Source organism: Capra hircus, chromosome 10 (assembly GCF_001704415.2).
Source record: "Capra hircus breed San Clemente chromosome 10, ASM170441v1, whole genome shotgun sequence".
NCBI classification, from domain to species: Eukaryota; Metazoa; Chordata; class Mammalia; order Artiodactyla; family Bovidae; genus Capra; species Capra hircus.
In genome coordinates this window covers 42,967,877-42,989,436 of record NC_030817.1, presented here as the reverse complement: position 1 = coordinate 42,989,436, position 21,560 = coordinate 42,967,877, and the positions used below count along the sequence as shown (strand labels likewise).

The following is a 21,560-nucleotide window of genomic DNA, read 5'->3' as shown; positions in this document are numbered from 1 at the left end:
GGGCAGGAGGAGAAGGGGACGACACAGGATGAGATGGCTGGATGGCATCAACGACTCAGTGGACGTGAGTATACGTGAACTCCAGGAATTGGTGATGGACAGGGAGGCCTGGAGTGCTGCAATTCATGGGGTCACAAAGAGTCGGTCATGACTGAGCAACTGAAGTGAACTGAGAATAACTTTGCAACTTCATGACTTCATAAAGTCATGTAAAGATTTAGAACTGTTCACCTTGGGAAAACTTCCGTCAAGTTTCCTTCATATCTGCGCTGTTACAGATGTGCTTAACTATTTATGATACTATTGCAAATGGGTTTGTGCTCTGTCAGCACTGGGATCATAATAAATTTTATACATTCAATCCTCATGTAAAGAGAAAAATATATGATAGGCTTATTACATATCAAGGATACTCAAGAATTTGATTCTCCTAATACTATAATGCGAGATAAATTTTGTTTTGACTAGTAGTTAATGAAAAGTAAACCGTCCATGTACAATTTTACATGTGCGATGATGGGAGGAATCCTGCACAGATTAACTTCTGGCTCAGTGTTGCAAACTCCTGTTTCTTCCATGATTCACATACTTCTGCTTCCAGGTGCTACCAGACACAGTAATATTGCCATATGACCTTGGGCTATGCACTTTCATCTTGCCATGCTAGGTAATTCCCCATGGAGACAGAACTATTCCTACTTTGGGGGTGACCGCCAGTAACTTTATATGGAAGTGACAGTGAATCACATAAATACATTCTGCTAAACACAAACTCAGTGTATTTTTAACTTGATACTCTTTTATCCCAGCATTGTCTAGTACAAGGCAAAATGTGATGGGAGGGTATAGAGTGGAGACAATGATCTTAGCCCTTGTGGCTAAAATATTTTAATCTTGCACATCAAAAAACAAGACAGAGTGAAACAGATTTCTAGTGTTACTCCCAGGGTCTTGGGATGAAATGTGCAAGTGAGGTAAGCTGAAGCTTAAGCTTCATTAGAAGAACTGGCTTCTCTCCTGAGCAAAATTGGACATTTTGTGTGGAGGACAGAGATGAGTCTTGTGGTAGGCAGATTCCTGCCCCACTCATGCAAAGATAAAAGTGTCCATGTACTAATCCTTGGAACTTGTGAACCTGTGACCTTACATGGTAGAAGACACTTTGCAGATGTGATGGAGTTATGGATCTTAAGATGGGACGATTATCCTAGGTTATAAAAGTGGGCTTGTTGTAATGAAAAGGGTTTCTTATAAGAGGGATGCAGAAGCCAGAGGAAGTGATGTAATAATGAAAGCAGGAGTCAGAGTGATGGCATACATGACCAAGGAATTAGGGCAGCCCTAGAGGCTAGAAAAGGCAAAGCACAGACCCAGTCTTGATGAACAGCTCAATTTCATCCCTGGGAGATCCATTTCCACTCTTTTGACTTCATAATAATAAGACCATACGTTGGTACTGTTTTAAACAACTACATTTGTGGTGATTTCCTAGAGCAGCAATCGGAAACTACTGCAATTCTGGAACTGTCACTCTGTTCTGTTGAAAATAGATGAAAGGGTAGGAGTGAGGAGACCCAAGGGGAGGCTATTACCACAGCCAGGAGAGGTGAGGTGGCTTGGACCAGAGTGTGGGCAGAAGAGGGGCGGAGATGTGGGCAGACTTCTTTTCTGCTCAAAGTTCTGGCTCTCTTTCATCTCCTTTAAAATGTGTTTTATTTGGCTGCTTCATGAATAGGTAAAGAAATCAAGGCTCCTATGTTTTTCTTTTCATCTTTTCAATTGGTCCAATATTCTGCTAGAAGGTACAGCTGAGGAGGAACTGTAGATGTCCTCTTGCAAAGCCCATATTTCATCACATTTTGGGTGGCAGACCACCTCCACCAAATGCCTTATCTTTTTAGTAAATGACTATGACTCAGCTTGGACTGGGTCCAACCTACCACACTCCACAGTTTGTATTCGCCTAAGTTCCCTTCAGAGCTTCCCAGGACAGGTGGGAATGACTTTGACCCCCCCACCTGGACTTGACTTTCCTTTACTCTGCTTTCTGTGGCCCTCTAGGCCTCTCTTCCACTTCGTTGCTGTGCACATTTACATGACCTTTGAGCTGGCTTACTTATTTTTCAACTGTCTAGAATAGAGCCTTTACTCAATATTTACTGAAGTTCAGTAAATATTCCTGCAATAAATCACTTAGTCTTGGCTCTAGCAGATTTCATTTGCCAAATGGTTTCAGAAATTAAGGCTCAGAAACCAGTATGTACTAAAGAAACTTAACTTATAGCCCTACACATCTCAAAATGACAAACACAAGCTCTGAGAAACACAGCTTCCTGTGTAAGCCCTGGGGTGTGAAGCAGATAAGAGCCCTCCTCGGGTTTCCTTCTCACATCTCTGTCTTTCCCACATGGGGTTCTTTCCTCTCTCTTTGTGACAGGTGGCTTGATTGCCCTTGAATAGCTGGACTGTGTCTCACAAAGGGAAATTAAATGTCCTTTAGCTTTTTCCAGGCTCTTGTGATCCTTGGGGTAGATTCTGATTTTTTTTTTTCATTTTGAATGGATAGGCTGTGGGAAAATATAGCTATTTTTTATCTGTATAGGAAATATTCTGATCCTGGCATAGTTCATAGCAATATAGTTTTTGCTGTAGATAATCAAATTGTAAGAGAATGTAGATAAAAATCCAGTTTTCTAGTATTGTATCCATAAGAAAAAGGTTGGTAAGAAAACAAGTTTTGGACAGGGGTTTGGGAAAGCCTCCAGTGAGAGGTCAGTCAGGTTCTCTGGGGGAGGGCGGTGGTACTCCACTGTGAAGCAGAGAGAAGCCTGGAAGCAATGAAATGTAAGGAGTCACAGGGCCCCAGGTTTGATTGAGAGGGAGTCTGTGTTTTGAAGTACATCCTGAGTATCACTTTGAAAAAAATCTCTTGGCTGTGCTCCAGGGCATGTGGGATCTTAGTTCCCCAACCAGGGATTGAACCCACACCCCTGCATTGGCAGCAGGAAGCCTTAATCACTGAACCGCCAGGGAAGTCCCCTGGAGCATCACTTTTGTTGAGAGAGGTCTCATCTTCCTGTCTGTGACCTCTGGACATAGGCGTGGGTACATTAATGTGCAGTTCTCTAATCATTTCTGCATGGTACCACCCACCATCTCCTTAGAATCTCTTCCAAGCTCCTTTTACAGTCAGTGTTTGAAATCAGATTCTATTACATAATTGTGCTAGGCCTTTATTTTTCTTACTTGTAAAGTGGTGTTAATAATAGTGAGTACCTAATAGGATTGTTGTGAGGGTTAATTCATGTGAAATGCTTCATACAGCATTTAACTTTTAAGGAGTGCTCAGTACACATTAGCTGGTATTCTTTTCACTGTATTACAGTGAAGTCTTAAATCTCCAGTTGTGAATCTGTACTTACAGAAGAAAGCCACATGGTGAGGCTCATGGAAAGATTCTATCGATTTAACTTGTAATGTGTATAAGTATAATTCATGTATGCTCGAAGAGAAATGAATTAGTGAAATATTTTTATATTTCTTCGTGAAGCTGTAGGAAGTCATGAGAGGAACAAAACTCTCAATAAATCAAGTTTTCCAAATATCTGGACCTGATAAGCAAATTGGCTCAACCCAGAGGAAAACAATCCCAGGGCCCTTTAGCATTTGTTGACTCCCCTAACTTTGTTTCCAAGCTCTTTTGTGAGCACGAGAATTTTAAAAAATCATGGAAGGGTTTTTTTTTTTTTGCCTCAATTCTCCTGTTAGTTTGCTTTTTAAATGTCAACAAATCCTTGCAGATGCAGGTCACCACTGAGTTTCAGTAGAAAACCCTGATTCGGGATACACATTTTTCAATTGTATCGGAATGTGCTCTTGGAGTCAAATCAGGAAATCTTGAAGGCTGGGGAACTCTTTTTTTTTTTTTTGTCTTTAAAACCTTGCCCTGTTCATTGTTCTTTCCTCATGTCTTTAATGAATTACTTTGGCTCCCAACCACACAGGCCAGATTGTGAAGAATGAAAGAACATTAAGAAGGGAAAAAGCTTAAGTTATTAATTTGGCTTGAGGGAAATTTTGCCCAACCCAAAATCCTACAACCCTCAAACCTCGAGTGACACTCCATGTTTGGAGACATTCTTCAACTTCTGGACTGGGACCAGCCTTCATGAGGAAATATTAGTCTGTGCTATCAGGATTTTTTAGGGACACCCCCAAATTCTCCATGATGCTTCCTCATTTCATGGTTTGGGGGAGCTAAAGCCAACTGCCGAGACACTGTCCTCTAAGCTACATTTGGTGAAGGACAAAATGCTCTGGAGTTAAATGAAGAAAGAGAGTGTGCTTGTTAATTATGGGCTCATAGTTGCTGTGATCACTAATGGGCCCAATGGAAACCTCCTAAATCTTCCCCTTACTCTTAGTCTTGTTAACAGAATTGCTACATTTACCAGCTAATTTTAAACACTAAGGTCACATTGACATTGTTTGGAGACAAAGAATCAATGCGTATTTGCCAATTTCTACTGAAAATATTCAGAAAATTACTTTAGACCCTCTTTAGTTATAGTAGTAATAGTGACATTGACTATATGAACCTAGATGATTTCCTGTTTTTCACGTGTAATTTTTTTCATTAAAAAAGGCATTTTTGAGTATTTTTCTGTTTATAAAGTGCTTTGCAAACATTTTCTCACTTAATGATGGCCCCATTATATGGCATTTTATTACTGAGGAAGCATGGGTAAGGAGAGTTTCCTGAGTAAAAGTGCTCACACAGATGATCTGGTGGAAGGAAATCTCAAGTATCTTGCTTCACTATCTTGGCTTCTTCTTCTGAGGGCTCCTTCATCAGACTCACTTAATAATTATTTATTTGGCTGCACTGGGTCTTAGTTGTGGCACTCAGGATCTTAGTTGTGGCATGCAGGATCTTTACTTAGTTGTGGCATGTGGGGTCCAGTTCTCCAAGTAGGGATTGAACCTGGGCCCCATGCATTGGAAGCGTGGAGTCTTAGCCACTGGACCATGAAGGAAGTCCCCATTATCAATCTCATTTTTATGGGTCTAAAACCTCTTGCTAACATGAGAACAGCATTGTGCTTACAATTAAAAATTTCCAGCAGAGCAGTCTTAGGTCCCTCCCATCTTTTGAACTTATGTCTTAGTGATCCTCTAACACTTTGGGTTTTTTCTAGATGCATCTCCTCCTTCCGTAAGGAAAGGCAAGTGTACATAATACATAAATGGATATGGTTTTATTGTCTGAAACCAAGTCAAACAAACTGTCAGCCCTATAAGAAAATTATTTCAGGGGGTGAGGGGGTTCCTCCAGGTCATATTCTGAAATTCAGGTTACTCTTTTTAATAAATGTTCCCTAACATTTAACTGATTTATAATCATTTCATAAAATAGATAGGGTAACCTCATTTAGTTATCTTCTCTATGTAACTGGAAGCACATGGCTCAAAGACAAGCATTCCATGAGTGCTTCATTGATATTTTGTTTGATTGAGGCAGACAAATTATTTTGGCCTTGCTGAGATTTGAGGAGTGAAGTCTATTTCCAGCACCCTGTAGGAAAAAGGACTTTTGAGGGTTTAATGACTTCTTTTGCCTCTCTTCTGGAGCAGATTAAAAACAATGTCTAAGATAATTTTGCTTCTGCTAATGGCTATTGTCTTGCCCACTGAAATGGTGAAGGATGGCTTCCTATCCAAGCACATGTCTTTGGTGGGCTCCTCAGCTGTCACAAAAGAATGTTAACACTGTTACCAGCTTGCTCTTCTGCCTTATACATCTATATTCAGCTAGCAACACAGAGTAGCAGCTTTCCAGGTATTTCCTAGGAAGTTCAATCTCGACCTTGTAGTCATTTAGTGTTTAGCACAAGTACAGTTGAGAGGAATAATTTTTTAAATCTATAAAAATGTTTTATTATAGAATAGTAATATATTTTTCTTTATACAAATGCAGTAATAAAAGGAAAATTTAAGTTCTTTTTATGGTGAAAGGGGCCAACCACAACCATCATCCAGCCTTGCATGTTTTTTTCTCTCTCCATGGTTGTCTGCTTGGCCATATGTAAGTATAGCTAGGACCTACAGGGGAGTTAACGTCCCCTGGGGCAACAAGGGGGTGCTTAGGGTCAGGTAAACACTTTTGAGAGGCATTTTTATAATTTTCCTTGAAGAGTCAAGTCTCTGTTGCCCCTCTCACATCTTCTGATACTTTGTAAAGCATGTTTATATACATTTTTCTTCATTTCTTTCTTGAAGTCAGTTTCTTACTTTAGGTTTAAGGAACAGAAGTGACGACTCTTGACTTGTACTTCACCAGAGAGGAATAATAATTAAGATGATAGCTCAAAGGACATGAAGTTCATTTGCTCATTTAAATATCCTAAAATACATTTTTGAACTTCATCAGTTCAGCAGAGAACTGATGTTGGGCCTTAGAAACTACAGAATGTTGGGCCCACAGAAACTCTTGTTGGGCACTTGGGATTATATTTGAGATATCCCTAGGCTTATTATAAAACACAGTTCTAAAAATCTCACTTTATGTTCTTTTAAAAAACCAATTTATTTCTGTTTGATTGTTCTGGGTCTTTGTTGTTGCCAGGCTTTTCTCTAGCTGCTGCTGGTGGGGGCTACTCTAGTTGTGGTGTGTGGGCTTTTCCTTGCAGCGGCTTCTTTTGCTGTGGAGCATGGGCTCTAGGGCGTGCAGACTTCAGTAGCTGTGGTTCCCAGGTCCTAGGGTGTAGGTTCAATAGTTGTGGTGCCTAGACTTAGCTGCTCCACCTCGTGTGGGGCTTCCTGAATCAAGGGTCAAATCTGTGTTTCCTGCAATGGCAGGTGGGTTCTTTACCACTGAGCCACCAGGAAAGTCCTCACTTTATGTTCTTTATATCAAACAATGACTACTTTATGGGGAGTTCTTAGAGAAATTATTGTTTTAGCAAAGAGCTAATACATAATTGTACTTTCCCAAAGAAATTGGTTTATTTTACCTTTTAAGGTCTTCCCTGTAGCTCAAATGGTAAGAATCTTGCCTGCAATGCAGGAGACCTGGGTTTGATCTGTGGGTCGGGAAGATCCTCTGGAAAAGGGAGTGGCAGTCCACTCCAGTATTGTTGCCTGTAGAATCCCATGGACAGGAGGTCTGCAGTTCATGGGACCACAAAGAGTTGGACACGACTGAGCAACTAACACTACTTCTACTAGACATGCCTCCCTTTTTTCTGTAGAATTGGTGGTCTACCTGGAACAGATATGTAGGTCATCATGTCAGGCATTTTTATTTTCATTATGGACTCTAGCTGATCATCATCCTTTTGTTGTTTCCTCCACTCAACTTTACTTTCAATACTTAAACGGTTATTCTTCTTCTTATACATTCTTGAGTAGTTATTTTGGAGACATGTTGTATGTAAATGCTCTTGCATGTTTAAAGATGTTTTTATTGCCCCTTCATGATCGATTATTTTACTGGGTATAGAATTTTAAGTTCAAAATATTTTCCTTAAAACTGGAAGGCATCACTCCTGTGTTTTCTATCATCCTTGTGGCTGATGAGAAATTTCATGTTGGTCTAATTCTTGTAACTCTGGGGCTAACCTTTTTTTTCCTTGTGGAGGAAGACTTCTTTCTGGAGGAAAACTTCTTTCCTTCTGGAAGTTTTAAATGTTTTTCTCTTTATTTTTAGAATTCAAAATTTTATGAATGTTTATGTATGTTTTTCATTCATCCTGATTGGCACTTGATGGCCCTTTTGCTTTGAAGAGTTGTCTTATTCTTGTGCAGAGAAATTTTCTTCTATTTATTTCCTTCCATCCATTGTTTATATTTTTTCTCCCAAGTGTTTTTTTTTTCACATTTCATTTTTGTCATTTTCATACATATTTTAAGAGATTTCTTCAGTCTTAGTTTTCATTCTGTCTTTCCTATTATACAGTTTGTGCATTAAATATTTTTAATTTCCAGGAGCTTTCTCTTGTCCTGTATTTTCTTTGTTCCTATTAGCTTGCTCTTGTTTTATGGGTGCCATGTCTTCTTGAATATCTTCAAGGTACTAATTAGAATTAAAAACAAAAACAACCCTCTTCCCCCACCTGTTTTCAGCATTATCTCTTCCCCTTGGAGTCTTCTACTTTGTGTTCTTGGTTTTTCTCAGATGTCTTATGTGACTTATGGTTGCTGGTTTGTGTTTGCAAATGAAGGACTAGATGGATTAGTGTGGTTTCCAAGTCTTTTTCTGTCAGGCCTCTCTTTAAATAGGAGGTCCAGTGATAGAGTCAGCTCACAGAGTCTTCCCATGTGTCTTAGTCTGTTCTGTTTGCTATAACAGAATACACGGACTGGTTGGCTTGTAAACACCATAAATTTATTTCTCACAGTTCTTGATGCTGGGAAGTCTACGATCAAGGTATTGGCAGATTTGGGGCTGATGAGAGCATGCTTCCTAGTTCATATATAGTTGTCTTCTTGCTGTGTCTTCACATAATGGAAGGGGCAAAGGAACTCTTTAGGGCCTTTTTTTTTTTTTTTTAAAAAAAAACCTTTTATTGGGATGTAGTTGATTTACAATGCTATGTTTCAGGTGTACAGCACAGTGAATCAGCTATATATATATATATATATATGCACATACATATATCCACTCTTTTCTTTTTGGATTCTTTCCCATATAGGCTGTTACAGAGTGTGGAATAGAGTTCCCTGTGCTGTACAGTAGGTTATTAGTTATCTATTGTATATATATGTATATATACCTTCCCTGGTAGCTCAGACAGTAAAGCGTCTGCCTACAATGCGGGAGACCCAGGTTCGATCCCTGGGTCGGGAAGAACCCCTGGAGAAGGAAATGGCAACCCAATCTAGTACTCTTGCCTAGAAAATCCCATGGACTGAGTCTCATAGTCTACAGTCCATGGGGTTGCAAAGAGTCGGACACGACTGAGTGACTTCACTTCATATATATATATGGAGAAGGCAATGGCAACCCATTCCAGTACTGTTGCCTGGAAAATCCCATGGACAGAGGAGCCTGGTAGGCTGCAGTCCATGGGGTCACGAAGAGTTGGACACTTACTGAGCAGCTTTACTTTCACTTTTCACTTTCATGCATTGGAGAAGGAAACGGCAATCCACTCCAGTTTTCTTGCCTGGAGAATCCCAGGAACAGCAGAGCCTTGTGGGCTGCCGTCTATGTGGTTGCACAGTTGGACACGACTGAAGTGACTTAGCAGCAGCAGCATGTATATATATATATTAGTGTGTAAATGTCAATCCCAAACTCATAATTTATTCCTCCCTCCTTTACCTCTTGGTGACCATAGTTGGTTTTTTACATCTGTGACTGTACTTCTGTTTTGTAGATAAGTTCATTTGTACCTTTTTCTTTAGATTCCACATATAAACAATCTATGATATTTGTCTTTCTGTGCCTAACTTCATTCAGTATGACAATCTCTAGGTTCATCCATGTTGCTGCAAATGACATTATTTTGTTTGTTTTTATGACTTAGTTATATTCCGTTGTATATATGTACCACATCTTCCTTATTCCTACTGATAAAGATTTAGGTTACTTCCATGTCCTGACTATTGTAAATAGTGCTGCAAGGAACAATGGGGTGCATGTATCTCTTTGAATTATAGTTTTCTCCAGGTATATGACTAGGACTAGGATTGCTGGATCATATGGTAGACCAATTTTTGTTTTTAAGGGACATCCATACTGTTCTTCATAGTGGCTGCATCAATTTACATTCTTACTAACAGTGTAGGAGGATTCAGTGGGGCCTCTTTTATAAAGGCACTAATCCCATTTGTGGGGGCTCCACCCTCATGACCTAATTACCTTCCAAAGGCTTTCAAATATTATCATATCAGGGATTAAGTCTCAACATTTGAATTTGGGAGGAGCAGAGATAATCATTCTATAGTGTTGTGGTATAGTCAGGCAATCTGGCAAACCCTGCAATTACCCCAGGAAGGCAGGTTTTACTAGGGCTTAAGTCAGCTGTAGGTGATGTGGGGGTTTGCAGCTGCTTCTCTCTTAGGCCTGAACACCCACTCTTGGTTTCCTCCCTCAGCATGTTGCCTGCTCTCTTCAATGGGTGAGGGAAGGGTGTGTAAGAGGGCCCAACTGGCTCAATTACAATTTAATTATTTTGGTAATGCTCCAAAGCTAAGGGTATCAGATAACTTATGTTCCAAACTGGGATGCTTAAAAATTATTATTTATTTGGCTGCATCAGGTCTTAGTTACAGCATGTGGGGTCTTCACTGTGGCATGTGGGATCTTTCCTTGAGGCGAGTGGGCTTCTCTCTGGTTGTGGCACATGGACTTAGTTGCACTGTGGCATATAAGAAAAGTTATGACCAACCTAGATAGTATATTCAAAAGCAGAGACATTACTTTGCCGACTAAGGTCCGTCTAGTCAAGGCTGTGGTTTTTCCTGTGGTCATGTATGGATGTGAGAGTTGAACTGTGAAGAAGGCTGAGCGCCGAAGAATTGATGCGTTTCAACTGTGATGTTGGAGAAGACTCTTGAGAGTCCTTTGGACTGCAAGGAGATCCAACCAGTCCATTCTGAAGGAGATCAACCCTGGGATTTCTTTGGAAGGAATGATGCTAAAGCTGAAGCTCCAGTACTTTGGCCACCTCATGCGAAGAGTTGACTCATTGGAAAAGACTCTGATGCTGGGAGAGATTGGGGGCAGGAGGAGAAGGGGACGACCCAGGATGAGATGGCTGGATGGCATCACGGACTCAATGGGCGTGAGTCTGAGTGAACTCCGGGAGATGGTGATGGACAGGGAGGCCTGGCGTGCTGCGATTCATGGGGTCGCAAAGAGTCGGACACGACTGAGCGACTGAACTGAACTGAACTGATCAGGGGTCAGTCCTATGTCCCCTGCATTGGAAGGCAGATTCTTAACTACTGGACCACTAGGTAAATATTCCCAAACTGGGACACTTCTTAGAGTAAAAGGCCACCCTGTTAATCATTTTGCCAAGCTAATAGGCATAACTACAGCACACTCTCAATCTTTGTATTTATTGGCTGAATTTGGAACTTGTCTGGAGCACCACTGTGAAAAACCACTCTTCTAATTCTTTTGGCTAGTGTTGTTCCTATCTTTTTCTTTTTTTGGACAACTTGATTCCATCTGATTTCTATTTTATTTTCTAGACTGTCTTTAAAATATATGAGCCTCTGCTAACTCACATTCTTATCTTCTAACACTGTTATGTTTTTATTCTTTACAAAAATATTTTCTGTCATTTCAGTGGGACCTGAAAGGAAAGGGAAGTAGAAGGACATGCTATCTTGAACTGTGAGCTCTTTCATTTCACTGTGAACATATGCTAGCTTACTGTATTTTATAATCTATGTGTATCACTTTGCTTCTTTTTGGAACCAGACACATTTAGTGATACCAGTTGTGCAGGAATGAGCTTACCTTGGTAAATGATAAATCCCCTGGTGAGCACTTTCCTTTTATTACTCTTCCATCTCGAAGGATGCCTATGAAGTGGCAGGTGTTAAGTCATTGAACCTCTGAGCAGTTCTCAGTGGGCATTGTTTATGGGGAATTCGGTCTCGGCTTCCTCTTCTTGGCAGGATGTGACTTAGTGCCGACAGGGGTTATATCCCCTCACATACTGTTGTAGTACATGGAAGAATGTCAATTCCTGCAAAGATAATTCAGGCCTAGCATAAAAAGGCAAAAGGCAGAAAACTGGGAATTTAGATCCAAAGCCAGAATTTTGCAGGGCTTAAGGAATGGATAAAAATCTGCCAGAATTTTTTTCATGAAGACTCAGTTCAGAAAGAAAATGCTTACTGAAAGTATAGAAGTAAAGATGAAGACTTAATAAGATGAATTTAAAAGTAAATAGGGACTTCCCAAGTGGCACAATGGTCAAGAATTTGTCTGTCAATTCAGGAGACTCTAGAGATGCACGTTTGATCCCTGGGTTGGGAAGACCCCCTGGAGAAGGAAGTGGCAACCCATTCCACTATTTTTGCCTGGAAAACTCCATCGACAGAGGAGCCTGGCAGGCTACAGTCCAGGGGTGTCACAAAGAGTTGGACGTGACTGATCTACTAAGCGAGCACACAGATATAAATAGGAGAGGACCTCCTGGCTCTAACAGAGTCTCAAGGGGCAAGAGCAGTGTGAACACTAGGGAGAGGATCCAGAATTTCCCAGCACAGAAATTACTCCTTTGGCCACTTTGGGAAATGGCTGTTTTCAGTCCTTGGGGAGGGTAGTTTCATGGAGACACTGGATAGGAGTCAAGATTCTGATATTTAGAGTAACCAAAACTAGAAACAGAACTATAGAATTCTGTGCTTGGATGTGCTTCATATAAATGTGTAATTTAAAAATGATCCTCAACTGAATGTATATGATCTAAACTAAAGCCAATTAATGTGAGCACATTTGATTTTTTAATGTTTTATTTTATATTGATGTATAGCTAATTAACAATGTTGTGAAAGTTTCAAGTGGACAGCCGCACATATACATGTATCCATTCTCCCCCAAATCTCCCTCCTATCCAGGCTGCCATATAACACTGAGCAGAGTAGCACATCTGATTTTTAACTTACAGCTAATCTGGAAATTACATACAGGATGCCGGTGGGCCAGTAACATTGGTTGTTTTCCTGTCAGCATTTTTACTATGCCTGGGTCGATGTGGGGATGAATAAAAACATCATCCAGCTTTTTAAGTTTTTAAGTCTCCCTAGCCTCCAAAACTTCATTTTGGGCTTTGATATTTTTGCTCTTTGTTGGAGAATCAGCAAAAAAGAGAGGATGATGCTTTTACAGTCAGAGTTTGGAAACTTTCTTTCAGAGGGCGGTTGTTTGAGAGCTTGCTTCCTGGCGGGTTCTCAATTTCAGAGTTATACACAGGGAACTGACTTTTTTCAATGGTAAAGAAGGAAGTCATGTAGGTGGCTATCAAACAGATAAATAAACACTCTACAAATGCTAGGAGTCCAATCATAACCAAAGACAGGGTATTGTTTGTCAGGAGCAGTCCTCAGAGGTGAACTTCATACCTGAGAGCTGAACTAATACAGGGGCTGTAGAGACATTTAGATTCCTCTTAGGCTTTTGGGAAATAGGAATCAGTTCTTATAAATCATGATGCCTGGCATACAGGGTACAGTTGGTAAGACATGTTCCTACCTTCCTTCTTTCCCTGTTCATCTCCCTTATCTTTGTCTCCCTTCTTATCTCCTCCTCTTTGTTTCTCTCTTGCTGTTTCCTCATCCCTAATATGTGCCTCTAAGTTACTTCTACTCTCCAGTTACCTTTATCTCTGTGGTTGTGTGTATCTTCTCTAAAGCCAAACTCTTATCACATACCTATACTTTTTACAGTCTGTCACTTATCTAGGTGGAGAACTGTGGGATTAAGGGAATCCCAGGTTGAGATGGTCAAGTCAATGACTAGGAGACTGCAACACTGACATCTGTTTGTTACTTGACTGGTCTTTCTTCCATCACTTTCATTGCTCCACCATTATTACCCTTTTGTCAACTCTGAGTCAGTAAACATGGAGTGGGAATTTGCTACTCTTACAACAGAAACATGCTCTGCTGGTGTTTCTGGGGCACTGTCTTGTTTTGCCCTTTCAGTTCAGTTCAGTTGCTCAGTCATGACCAACTCTTTGCGACCCCATGGACTGCAGCATGCCAGGCCTCCCTGTCCAACAACAACTCCCGGAGTTTATCCAAACTCATGTCCATTGAGTCAGTGATGCCATCCAACCATGTCATCCTCTGTCATCCCCTTCTTCTCCTGCCTTCAGTCTTTCCCAGAATCAGGGTCTTTTCCAATGAGTCAGTTCTTCGCATCAGGTGGCCAAAGTATTGGAGTTTCAGCTTCAGCATCAGTCCTTCCAATGAATATTCAGGACTGATTTCCTTCAGGATGGACTGGTTGGATCTCCTTGCAGTCCAATGGACTCTCAAGAGTCTTCTCCAAAACCACAGTTCAAAGCATCAATTCTTTGGCACTCAGCTTTCTTTATAGTTCAGCTCTTACATCCATACATGACTGCTGGAAAAACCATAGCTTTGACTAGATGGACCTTTGTTGGAAAAGTAATGTCTTTGCTTTCTAATATGCTGTCTGGGTTGGTCATAACTTTTCTTCCCAGGAGCAAGCGTCTTTTAATTTCATGGCTGCAGTCACCATCTGCAGTGATTTTGGAGCCTCTCCAAATGAAGTCTCTCACTGTTTCCATTGTTTCCCCATCTATTTGCCATGAAGTGATGGGACCAGATGCCATGATCTTAGTTTTTTGAATGTTGAGTTTTAAGCCAAATTTTTCACTTTCTTCTTTCACTTTCATCAAGAGGCTCTTTAGTTCTTCTTCACTTTCTGCCATAAGGGTGGTGTCATCTGCATTTCTGAGGTTACTGATATTTCTCCTGGCAATCTTGGTTCCAGCTTGTGCTTTATCCAGCCCAGCATTTCTCATGATGTACTCTGCATATAAGTTAAACAAGCAGGGTGACAATATACAGCCTTGACGTACTCCTTTTCCTATTTGGAGCCAATCTGTTGTTCCATGTCCAGTTCTAACTGTTGCTTCCTGACCTGCGTACAGATTTCTCAGGAGGCAGGTAAGGTAGTCTAGTATTCCCATCTCTTTAAGAATTTTCCACAGTTTGTTGTGATCCGCACAGTCAAAGGCTTGTTTTGCCCTTTACAAATTTTAATTTCTGTAATATGATAATATTTGGGTTTATGGTCCTATTATTTCATTATTTGTACTTACTTTCAGGTGATATAGAGATGTCCCCTGGCATTAGACAGAAAAATTGGGCCCCAGAGAAGGGATAAGCTTCTTTCTGAAGATCCTGGTGAGCTGGAGAGAGGTAGAGAGAGAATGCAAAGATTGTGTCCCTCAGCCTCTATTCCCTGGGAGCCTGTGTATAGTCCCCTGAGTGCCAGACCAGAAGCCTGCCCCACAGGCCCAATGTTTTAGACATGCAAATAGTTCTCTTTCTCAGAAAGACTGGGAATGTGTTTTAGTCAGCTGTCTGTGCAGTGCCCTGAGGATGGTAGTCTGCCAAGAATAGAATCTTTGATTTTTACAGTTCCATAGGATCTAGGAACACAAGGCTGTGGCTTTCAGAGCCAAGTGGCCAAGGAGTGTTCCCTGGGTGGCAGCTGTGAAAAACTGGGTCATCAGATGTAGAAAGTGGGGCACCAGGTGTGTTTGGACATCCTCTCCAGGGCATCCTAGAACTCTGGGGAGTGGCAGAGGCGGAGTACAAAAATAGCACCTATTGGAAGATAAAAAGGGAAAAGAGAAATAGGAAAACAAAAATACAAGGAGAAAAAGAAAAAGAATAAAGGAAGAAATAAAAGATGGCACCCATCTGCAATAGCAAGGCAGAGGCAGAGCAGGGAGATTGTGCCCACCAACCACCATCTCTGGGGAGTATGCCAGAGGTCCCTGCCCCTAAGACCAAGGTTTTAAAATTATCAAGTGAGTCTTTTTCTGGTGCTTTTCAAAAGGCTGCTTCTGTGCTGGGCCCTGGGGTGGGTGAGTCTGCCTGTAGGCATTTTAAAAAGCTGTGCTTCAGTTTGCCACAGTCCTGCCATGTTGGTCTTTGAAGCAGATGCTTTGGAGGCTGTCTCTCAGGTACTCATCTGGAAAGCTGGGGTATGAACCCTTCGCTTCTCAGGTTGAAGCTCTGGGTTTTGAGTTCCCTCCTCCTTTGTGTGGGGATGAGATTGTGTCTCAGCCTTTCCTACCTGCTTTGATTGGTTTCCCTCTTGTTTGCCTGATGTGAAGGGCATCATTCAGCTAGTTTTTTAGGTGTTTTCAGAGGAACTTGTTCTGGATATAGCTGTTGACTTGGTGTGTCTATGGGGAGGAGATGACTTAAGATCTTCATAAGTTGCTACCTTGAGCTGGAATTCTGCATTTGCTTTCCGAAGAGATTTAATTTTTTTGGCCATTTCCAGCTAAGGGCCAGTCTCAATGTCCTGAAGGTATCAAGTTCCTCTCACTATGCGTGGATTGTTTAGAAATTTTACCATTGGCTCCATAACCATAAGGTCAGTTACCTCACTGGCAACCTCAGTATGGTTTTATTTGGCTATGTTACGTCTTATAATTCTATAGCAAAACAAAATTTCCTTTCCAGTGTGGCATTTGACATAGCTTCTTCTTTTTTTAGAAACTACTTGAAGTTAACAGAAAGGGTCTTTATGGAGTGAAAGGGATATATAAACTGGCAACACGTACTGTTTTGCTTTATGGCTGGTGTTAGAAAGACAATGAAAAACACTTCAGCTTTCCATTTGGGGACTTTTCCGATACACGTTCCAACATTTAGGCTGGAAAAAAACCAATGCCCTTCAAATTTCAAAAGAAAGAATTCTTGCAATCTTGATGACAATCAAAGTAACCTATGTGATGTTAGTTTAATGAGTCGTATGTTTCTTTTGGTTGAAAATTTAATTTCTTACCTGATTTCTCTTTCTCTTTAGAAGTGGAACGGATAGTAAAAGCCAATGACCGTGAATATAATGAGAAGTTCCTGTACAAAGTGAGTAAAACACATATCGAGCACACAGCCTGGGGTGGGTCTTAAGATAGTAGGATTCATACCTTCTAGAACTTTGACTTCACTTAAAACTTTGTTGGCCCATTTTAATAGCAAGGTGCCATATGTTTCAGATTTTTAAAAATAGATTTAGATTTTAGTAATGTTTATACACTTATTTTTTACACATTAAGAATGATTGGTATTCATATTGGTATGGGAATAAGATGAAGTATCTTCCTAAGAATGATGCTTAGTTTATTCTGGTGCCCATTGGGCACTTGAATAATGTTAAGAATACTATGAAAACAGGCCTCTATGGTAGTACTTTGTGATAGAAGTGGTGAAAGTGGCTGATGGGGGATGAATAACATTTGGGGATTTTCTCTAAGCAACTCAGGCTAAATGTGGAAAAGTATATGTAGGAGAAAGTTTCCCAACCTGAACGATTGTATTTATCAAGTGAGCAGTGAGAATTATTATATAAAATGTGTGAGCTTTAAGCTTGTTCTGAACTACTTTAAAAAAAGAATTTATTGGGCACACGGGATCTTTGTTGCATCATGCAGGATCTTTTGTTGAGGTGCACAGACTCTGTCTTTGTGGTGCTCAGGCTCAGTAGTTGCCCCAAGGCATGTGGGATCAATTCCCTGACTAGGGATCCAACCTGTGTCCCCTGCGTTGCCAGGTGGATTCTTAGCTACTGGACCACCAGGGAAGTCCCTGAAGTACTTTTTTTTTTTTAAAGCAAGTTTTTTTTCATTTACATAAGAATTATTTATTGAACATCTACTAAGTGACTGACACTATTCTATAAACGTGGGATACAGTGATGAACACTGTGAATTATGTCATGCTGCTGCTGCTAAGTTACTTCAGTCGTGTCTGACTCTCATTAAAATCTCCTCATCTTTCCTTGACTCAAGTTGCTACATGGGCTTTTAAGATAAGTTCTAAGAAAGATAGTTGGTAGAATTGATGCTGCAGTTGACATGCAGCCTATAAGACCTGATATGATTGAGTTACTAGCACATTAACCAGAGACTGAATTCACAGAGGGGTTTGATGACTATTAAGATGTAGCAATGTGAGTTTCATGGGACAAACTTTAGCAGTGTCCATCCAGGAACTAGCTAGAGGAGAGAGAATTTTGGCCAGTGGATTATTTTTAATATTTGGTTCTTTTTGGGAGGTCGTTTCCATATGTGTAGATGAAAGCACTGGACTGCTCTAGCTCAATACCAACAGAGATAGCTAACCACTCCTCTTTTCTCATGCTGTGCTAATTACGTAAACTTGTGATTATATCTTGATGTTCAGTGTAACTGTCTCTACAGGGAGTCAGCACACTGCCTCTATGACAGATTTCTCATTAGAATAATATATGGCAACTCTGATTTTATTCATTAATCTTATAAGCTTGGTTAAAGTAAGCGTGCCCATGAGAGAAGGAATCTCTCTCAGAAGGCTGATGAATGTGCTTTCTAGCCTGGAGTGGGAGTGGGAGGATGACTTTCTCCATGGTGATTATTTCCACTCTGTGCAGCCACATGCCATCTGGTCATTTAGCCCAGCTGGTCATCACTAGACTTGGCCCCATGCCTTTCTATCCATTTTATAGCCAGTTCCTTAACTCTTGAGGATGACCCTTGAAAGCCTTGACTACCCAATCCTAAATAAGAGGAGTAGAAGTCTATATTTTAAGACCTTGGGGGAAAAGTTCAGTAATCTACTACTGGGTAATCAGGCGTTTACATATTTGGCTATATCCTTATTTTTCCAATATGTAAGAAGTATTTTCATTCTGTGAGTAGTGACTGTATAAGGAAAGCCATATTTTTTATGTTACATGTAAGATGATACTGTCCTTTATAGTTATTTTTACTTAATTTATAAAATATTTCAAACTTAGAGATAAGTACAGGAAATAATATATCACCTGTGTGCCCACTACCCAGATTAAACAGGTAGCAACCATTTGCCATGCTTGCTTCATCTTTCTTTTAATAATAACATGCCAATGATAACAGAGGTGTTTTTTTTTTCTTGGGCTTGCATGATATTGAACAGAAGCACACAGATGTGTGTGTTTTCTGTTGGGCTTCTTACCAGTGACAAGGCAGTAGAACAATATTCTGCAGCTGCAGCAGATGGAATAAGGCAGCTTCATCTCTGAGCTTAAACATACTAAGGAAAAAACAAAGCCCATTAAGGGCTGGGAAAACCAAGAATGACACCAAGAGTTGAGAGAGGGAAGCTGCAGAGCAGAGAGGGGCATGAGTGTCCCGGATCTAATGACCCCTCCCATGGCTCAAAGGGGATAAGCCAGGCCCTCCTAGAGTGAACAAGGGTCCCTATGAGACCTGGCTGATGGTGTGTTGATTTGGGAACTCCCAACAGGATGTCTGGCCACACATGAGCTGTAGGACTCTTCTCAGCCTCAGTCTAGTCAGATAAAAATTACGGATAATAAGCGTACTGATTTCATAAACTTATTATATGGATTAAAGCAGAATAACAAACAGTGACCCTGTTAGCTATTCTTTATAGAGACAGTATTTGAATATATATCTATCTGATTTTTAAGGATTTTTAAGCATTTCATATGTGGACTATCCTTTTAGGAAAGGTCGAAGCCATGGGCCTTTTGCTCAGTCTTGCGTAGCTTTAAAGGATATTACCTCAAATGGAAATGGGTTTTTAAAAAAACTTACAGATCTCAGGCGCTAGAAAAGTAATGCTTAAAATTGCCCAAGCCAGGCTTCAGAAATACATGAACCATGAACTTCCAGATGTTCAAGATGGTTTTAGAAAAGTTAGAGGAACCAGAGATCAAATTGCCAACATCCGTTGGATCATTGAAAAAGCAGGAGAGTTCCAGAAAAACATCTATTTCTGCTTTATTGACTATGCCAAAGCCTTTGACTATGTGGATCACAAAAAACTGTGGAAAATCCTGAAAGAGATGGGAATACCAGACCACCTGACCTAGCTCTTAAGAAACCTATATGCAGGTCAGGAAGCAACAGTTAGAACCAGACATGGAACAATAGATTGGTTCCATATAGGAAAAGGAGTAGGCCAAGCATGTATATTGTGACCCTGCTTATTTAACTTATATGCAGAGTACATCATGAGAAATGCTGGGCTGGAGGAAGCACAAGCTGGAATCAAGATTGCTGGGAGAAATATCAATAACCTCAGATATGCAGATGATACTACCCTTATGGCAGAAAGTAAAGAAGAACTAAAGAGCCTCTTGATGAAAGTGAAAGAGGAGAGTGAAAAAGTTGGCTTAAAGCTCAACATTCAGAAAACTAAGATCATGGCATCGGGTCCCATCACTTATAGATGGGGCAAATAGATGGGGAAACAGTGTCAGACTTTATTTTGGGGGACTCCAAAATCACTGCAGATGGTGATTGCAGCCATGAAATTAAAAGATGCTTACTCCTTGGAAGGAAAGTTATGACCAACCTAGACAGCATATTAAAAAGAAGAAACATTACTTTTCCAACAAAGGTCCGTCTAGTCAAGGCTATGGTTTTTCCTGTGGTCATGTATGGATGTGAGATTTGGACTGTGAAGAAAGCTGAGCGCTGAAGAATTGATGCTTTTGAACTGTGGTGTTGGAGGACTCTTGAGAGTCCCTTGGACTGCAAGGAGATCCAACCAGTCCATCCTAAAGGAGATCAGTCCTGGGTGTTCATTGGAAGGACTGATGTTGAAGCTGAAACTCCAAAAGTCTGGCCACTTGATGTGAAGAGCTGACTCATTTGAAAAGACTCTGATGCTGGGAAAGATTGAGGGCAGGAGAAGAAGAGGACGACCGAGGATGAGATGGTTGGATGGCATCACCGACTCGATGGACGTGGGTTTGGGTGGACTCCGGAGGTTGGTGACGGACAGGGAGGCCTGGCGTGCTGCGGTTCTTGGGGTCACAAGGAGTCGGACACAACTGAGCAACTGAACTGAACATATCTCAGAGAGAATGCTCTTAATAATTGATGAAGTAATATTCTTCCCTGAAGGCTGAAAAGGGGATGGGGATAAACTGAAAATTATAAAAAATGTGAAAGGGTAAACTGAAAATTATAAAAAATGTGAAAGGAAAAATGGTGAAGCTTCCTCAAATGTAGTGGAGAGAATGTTTGGGGATAAGATAAACCACAGTTTGAATCCTTTACTCTCTTTCTCATTTACTAACTTGTGATTTCAATTTATTTATTTTTATGCATATCATTAATTTTACCTGTGAGATGGGGGCATTTTCCTTAGAGGATTATCTACCATAGGGTTAAATGAAATAATTTATATAAATGTTTGATAACAGTAAGACTAGGTAGTATATATTGTATATGTACTATGTACCAGATCTTAGGCTAAACCTTTTTTATGAATTTTTTCTTTAGCATGTTTGTGGGAAAGTATGCACAGTCAATTTTAGATTTCATATAAAGTACTGGGTAAAACCTGGTGAGCTGCAGTCCATGGGGTCGTGAAGAGTCGGACATGACTGAGTGACTTCACTTTCACTTTTCACTTTCATGCATTGGAGAAGGAAATGGCAACCCACTCCAGTGTTCTTGCCTGGAGAATCCCATGGACAGGGGAGCCCGGTGGGCTGCCATCTATGGGGTCGCACAGAATCGGACATGACTGAAGGGGCTTAGCAGCAGCAGCAGCAAAGTAGGATATCAGTGAAAATGGCTTAGGAAGACACTGAGAAATTGGCTGAAGTTACTTTTTGCGGCAGATATCATGTCAAAAAGTCAGCAAGTCTGTGATACTAAAGGTGTGGAAGTTGCTGATAAATTATACAGGCAATGCAATATGGAGTTACAGATGTGCCTAAAGCAAGAAGACTAACAGTGTGAATGACTATGATTGTAGAGAACACCCCCCTCCAACCTGCCAGCTACGCCATATGAAAGTGCTAGTACTTAACTACTCTGTGC

At 40.6% G+C, this 21,560-nt stretch overlaps 1 protein-coding gene across 3 annotated transcripts in view; it reads left to right on the top strand.

Moving 5' to 3' along the window:
- The window catches only part of ATP8B4 (ATPase phospholipid transporting 8B4 (putative)), a 299,618-nt gene that overhangs the window by 31,728 nt on the left and 246,330 nt on the right, over positions 1-21,560 (top strand). For all 3 annotated transcript variants that reach the window (XM_018054182.1, XM_018054183.1, XM_013967148.2), the window contains exon 3: positions 16,547-16,605. In XM_018054182.1, coding sequence (XP_017909671.1) covers positions 16,547-16,605 — 59 coding nt within the window. The remainder of the gene's footprint in view (positions 1-16,546; positions 16,606-21,560) is intronic.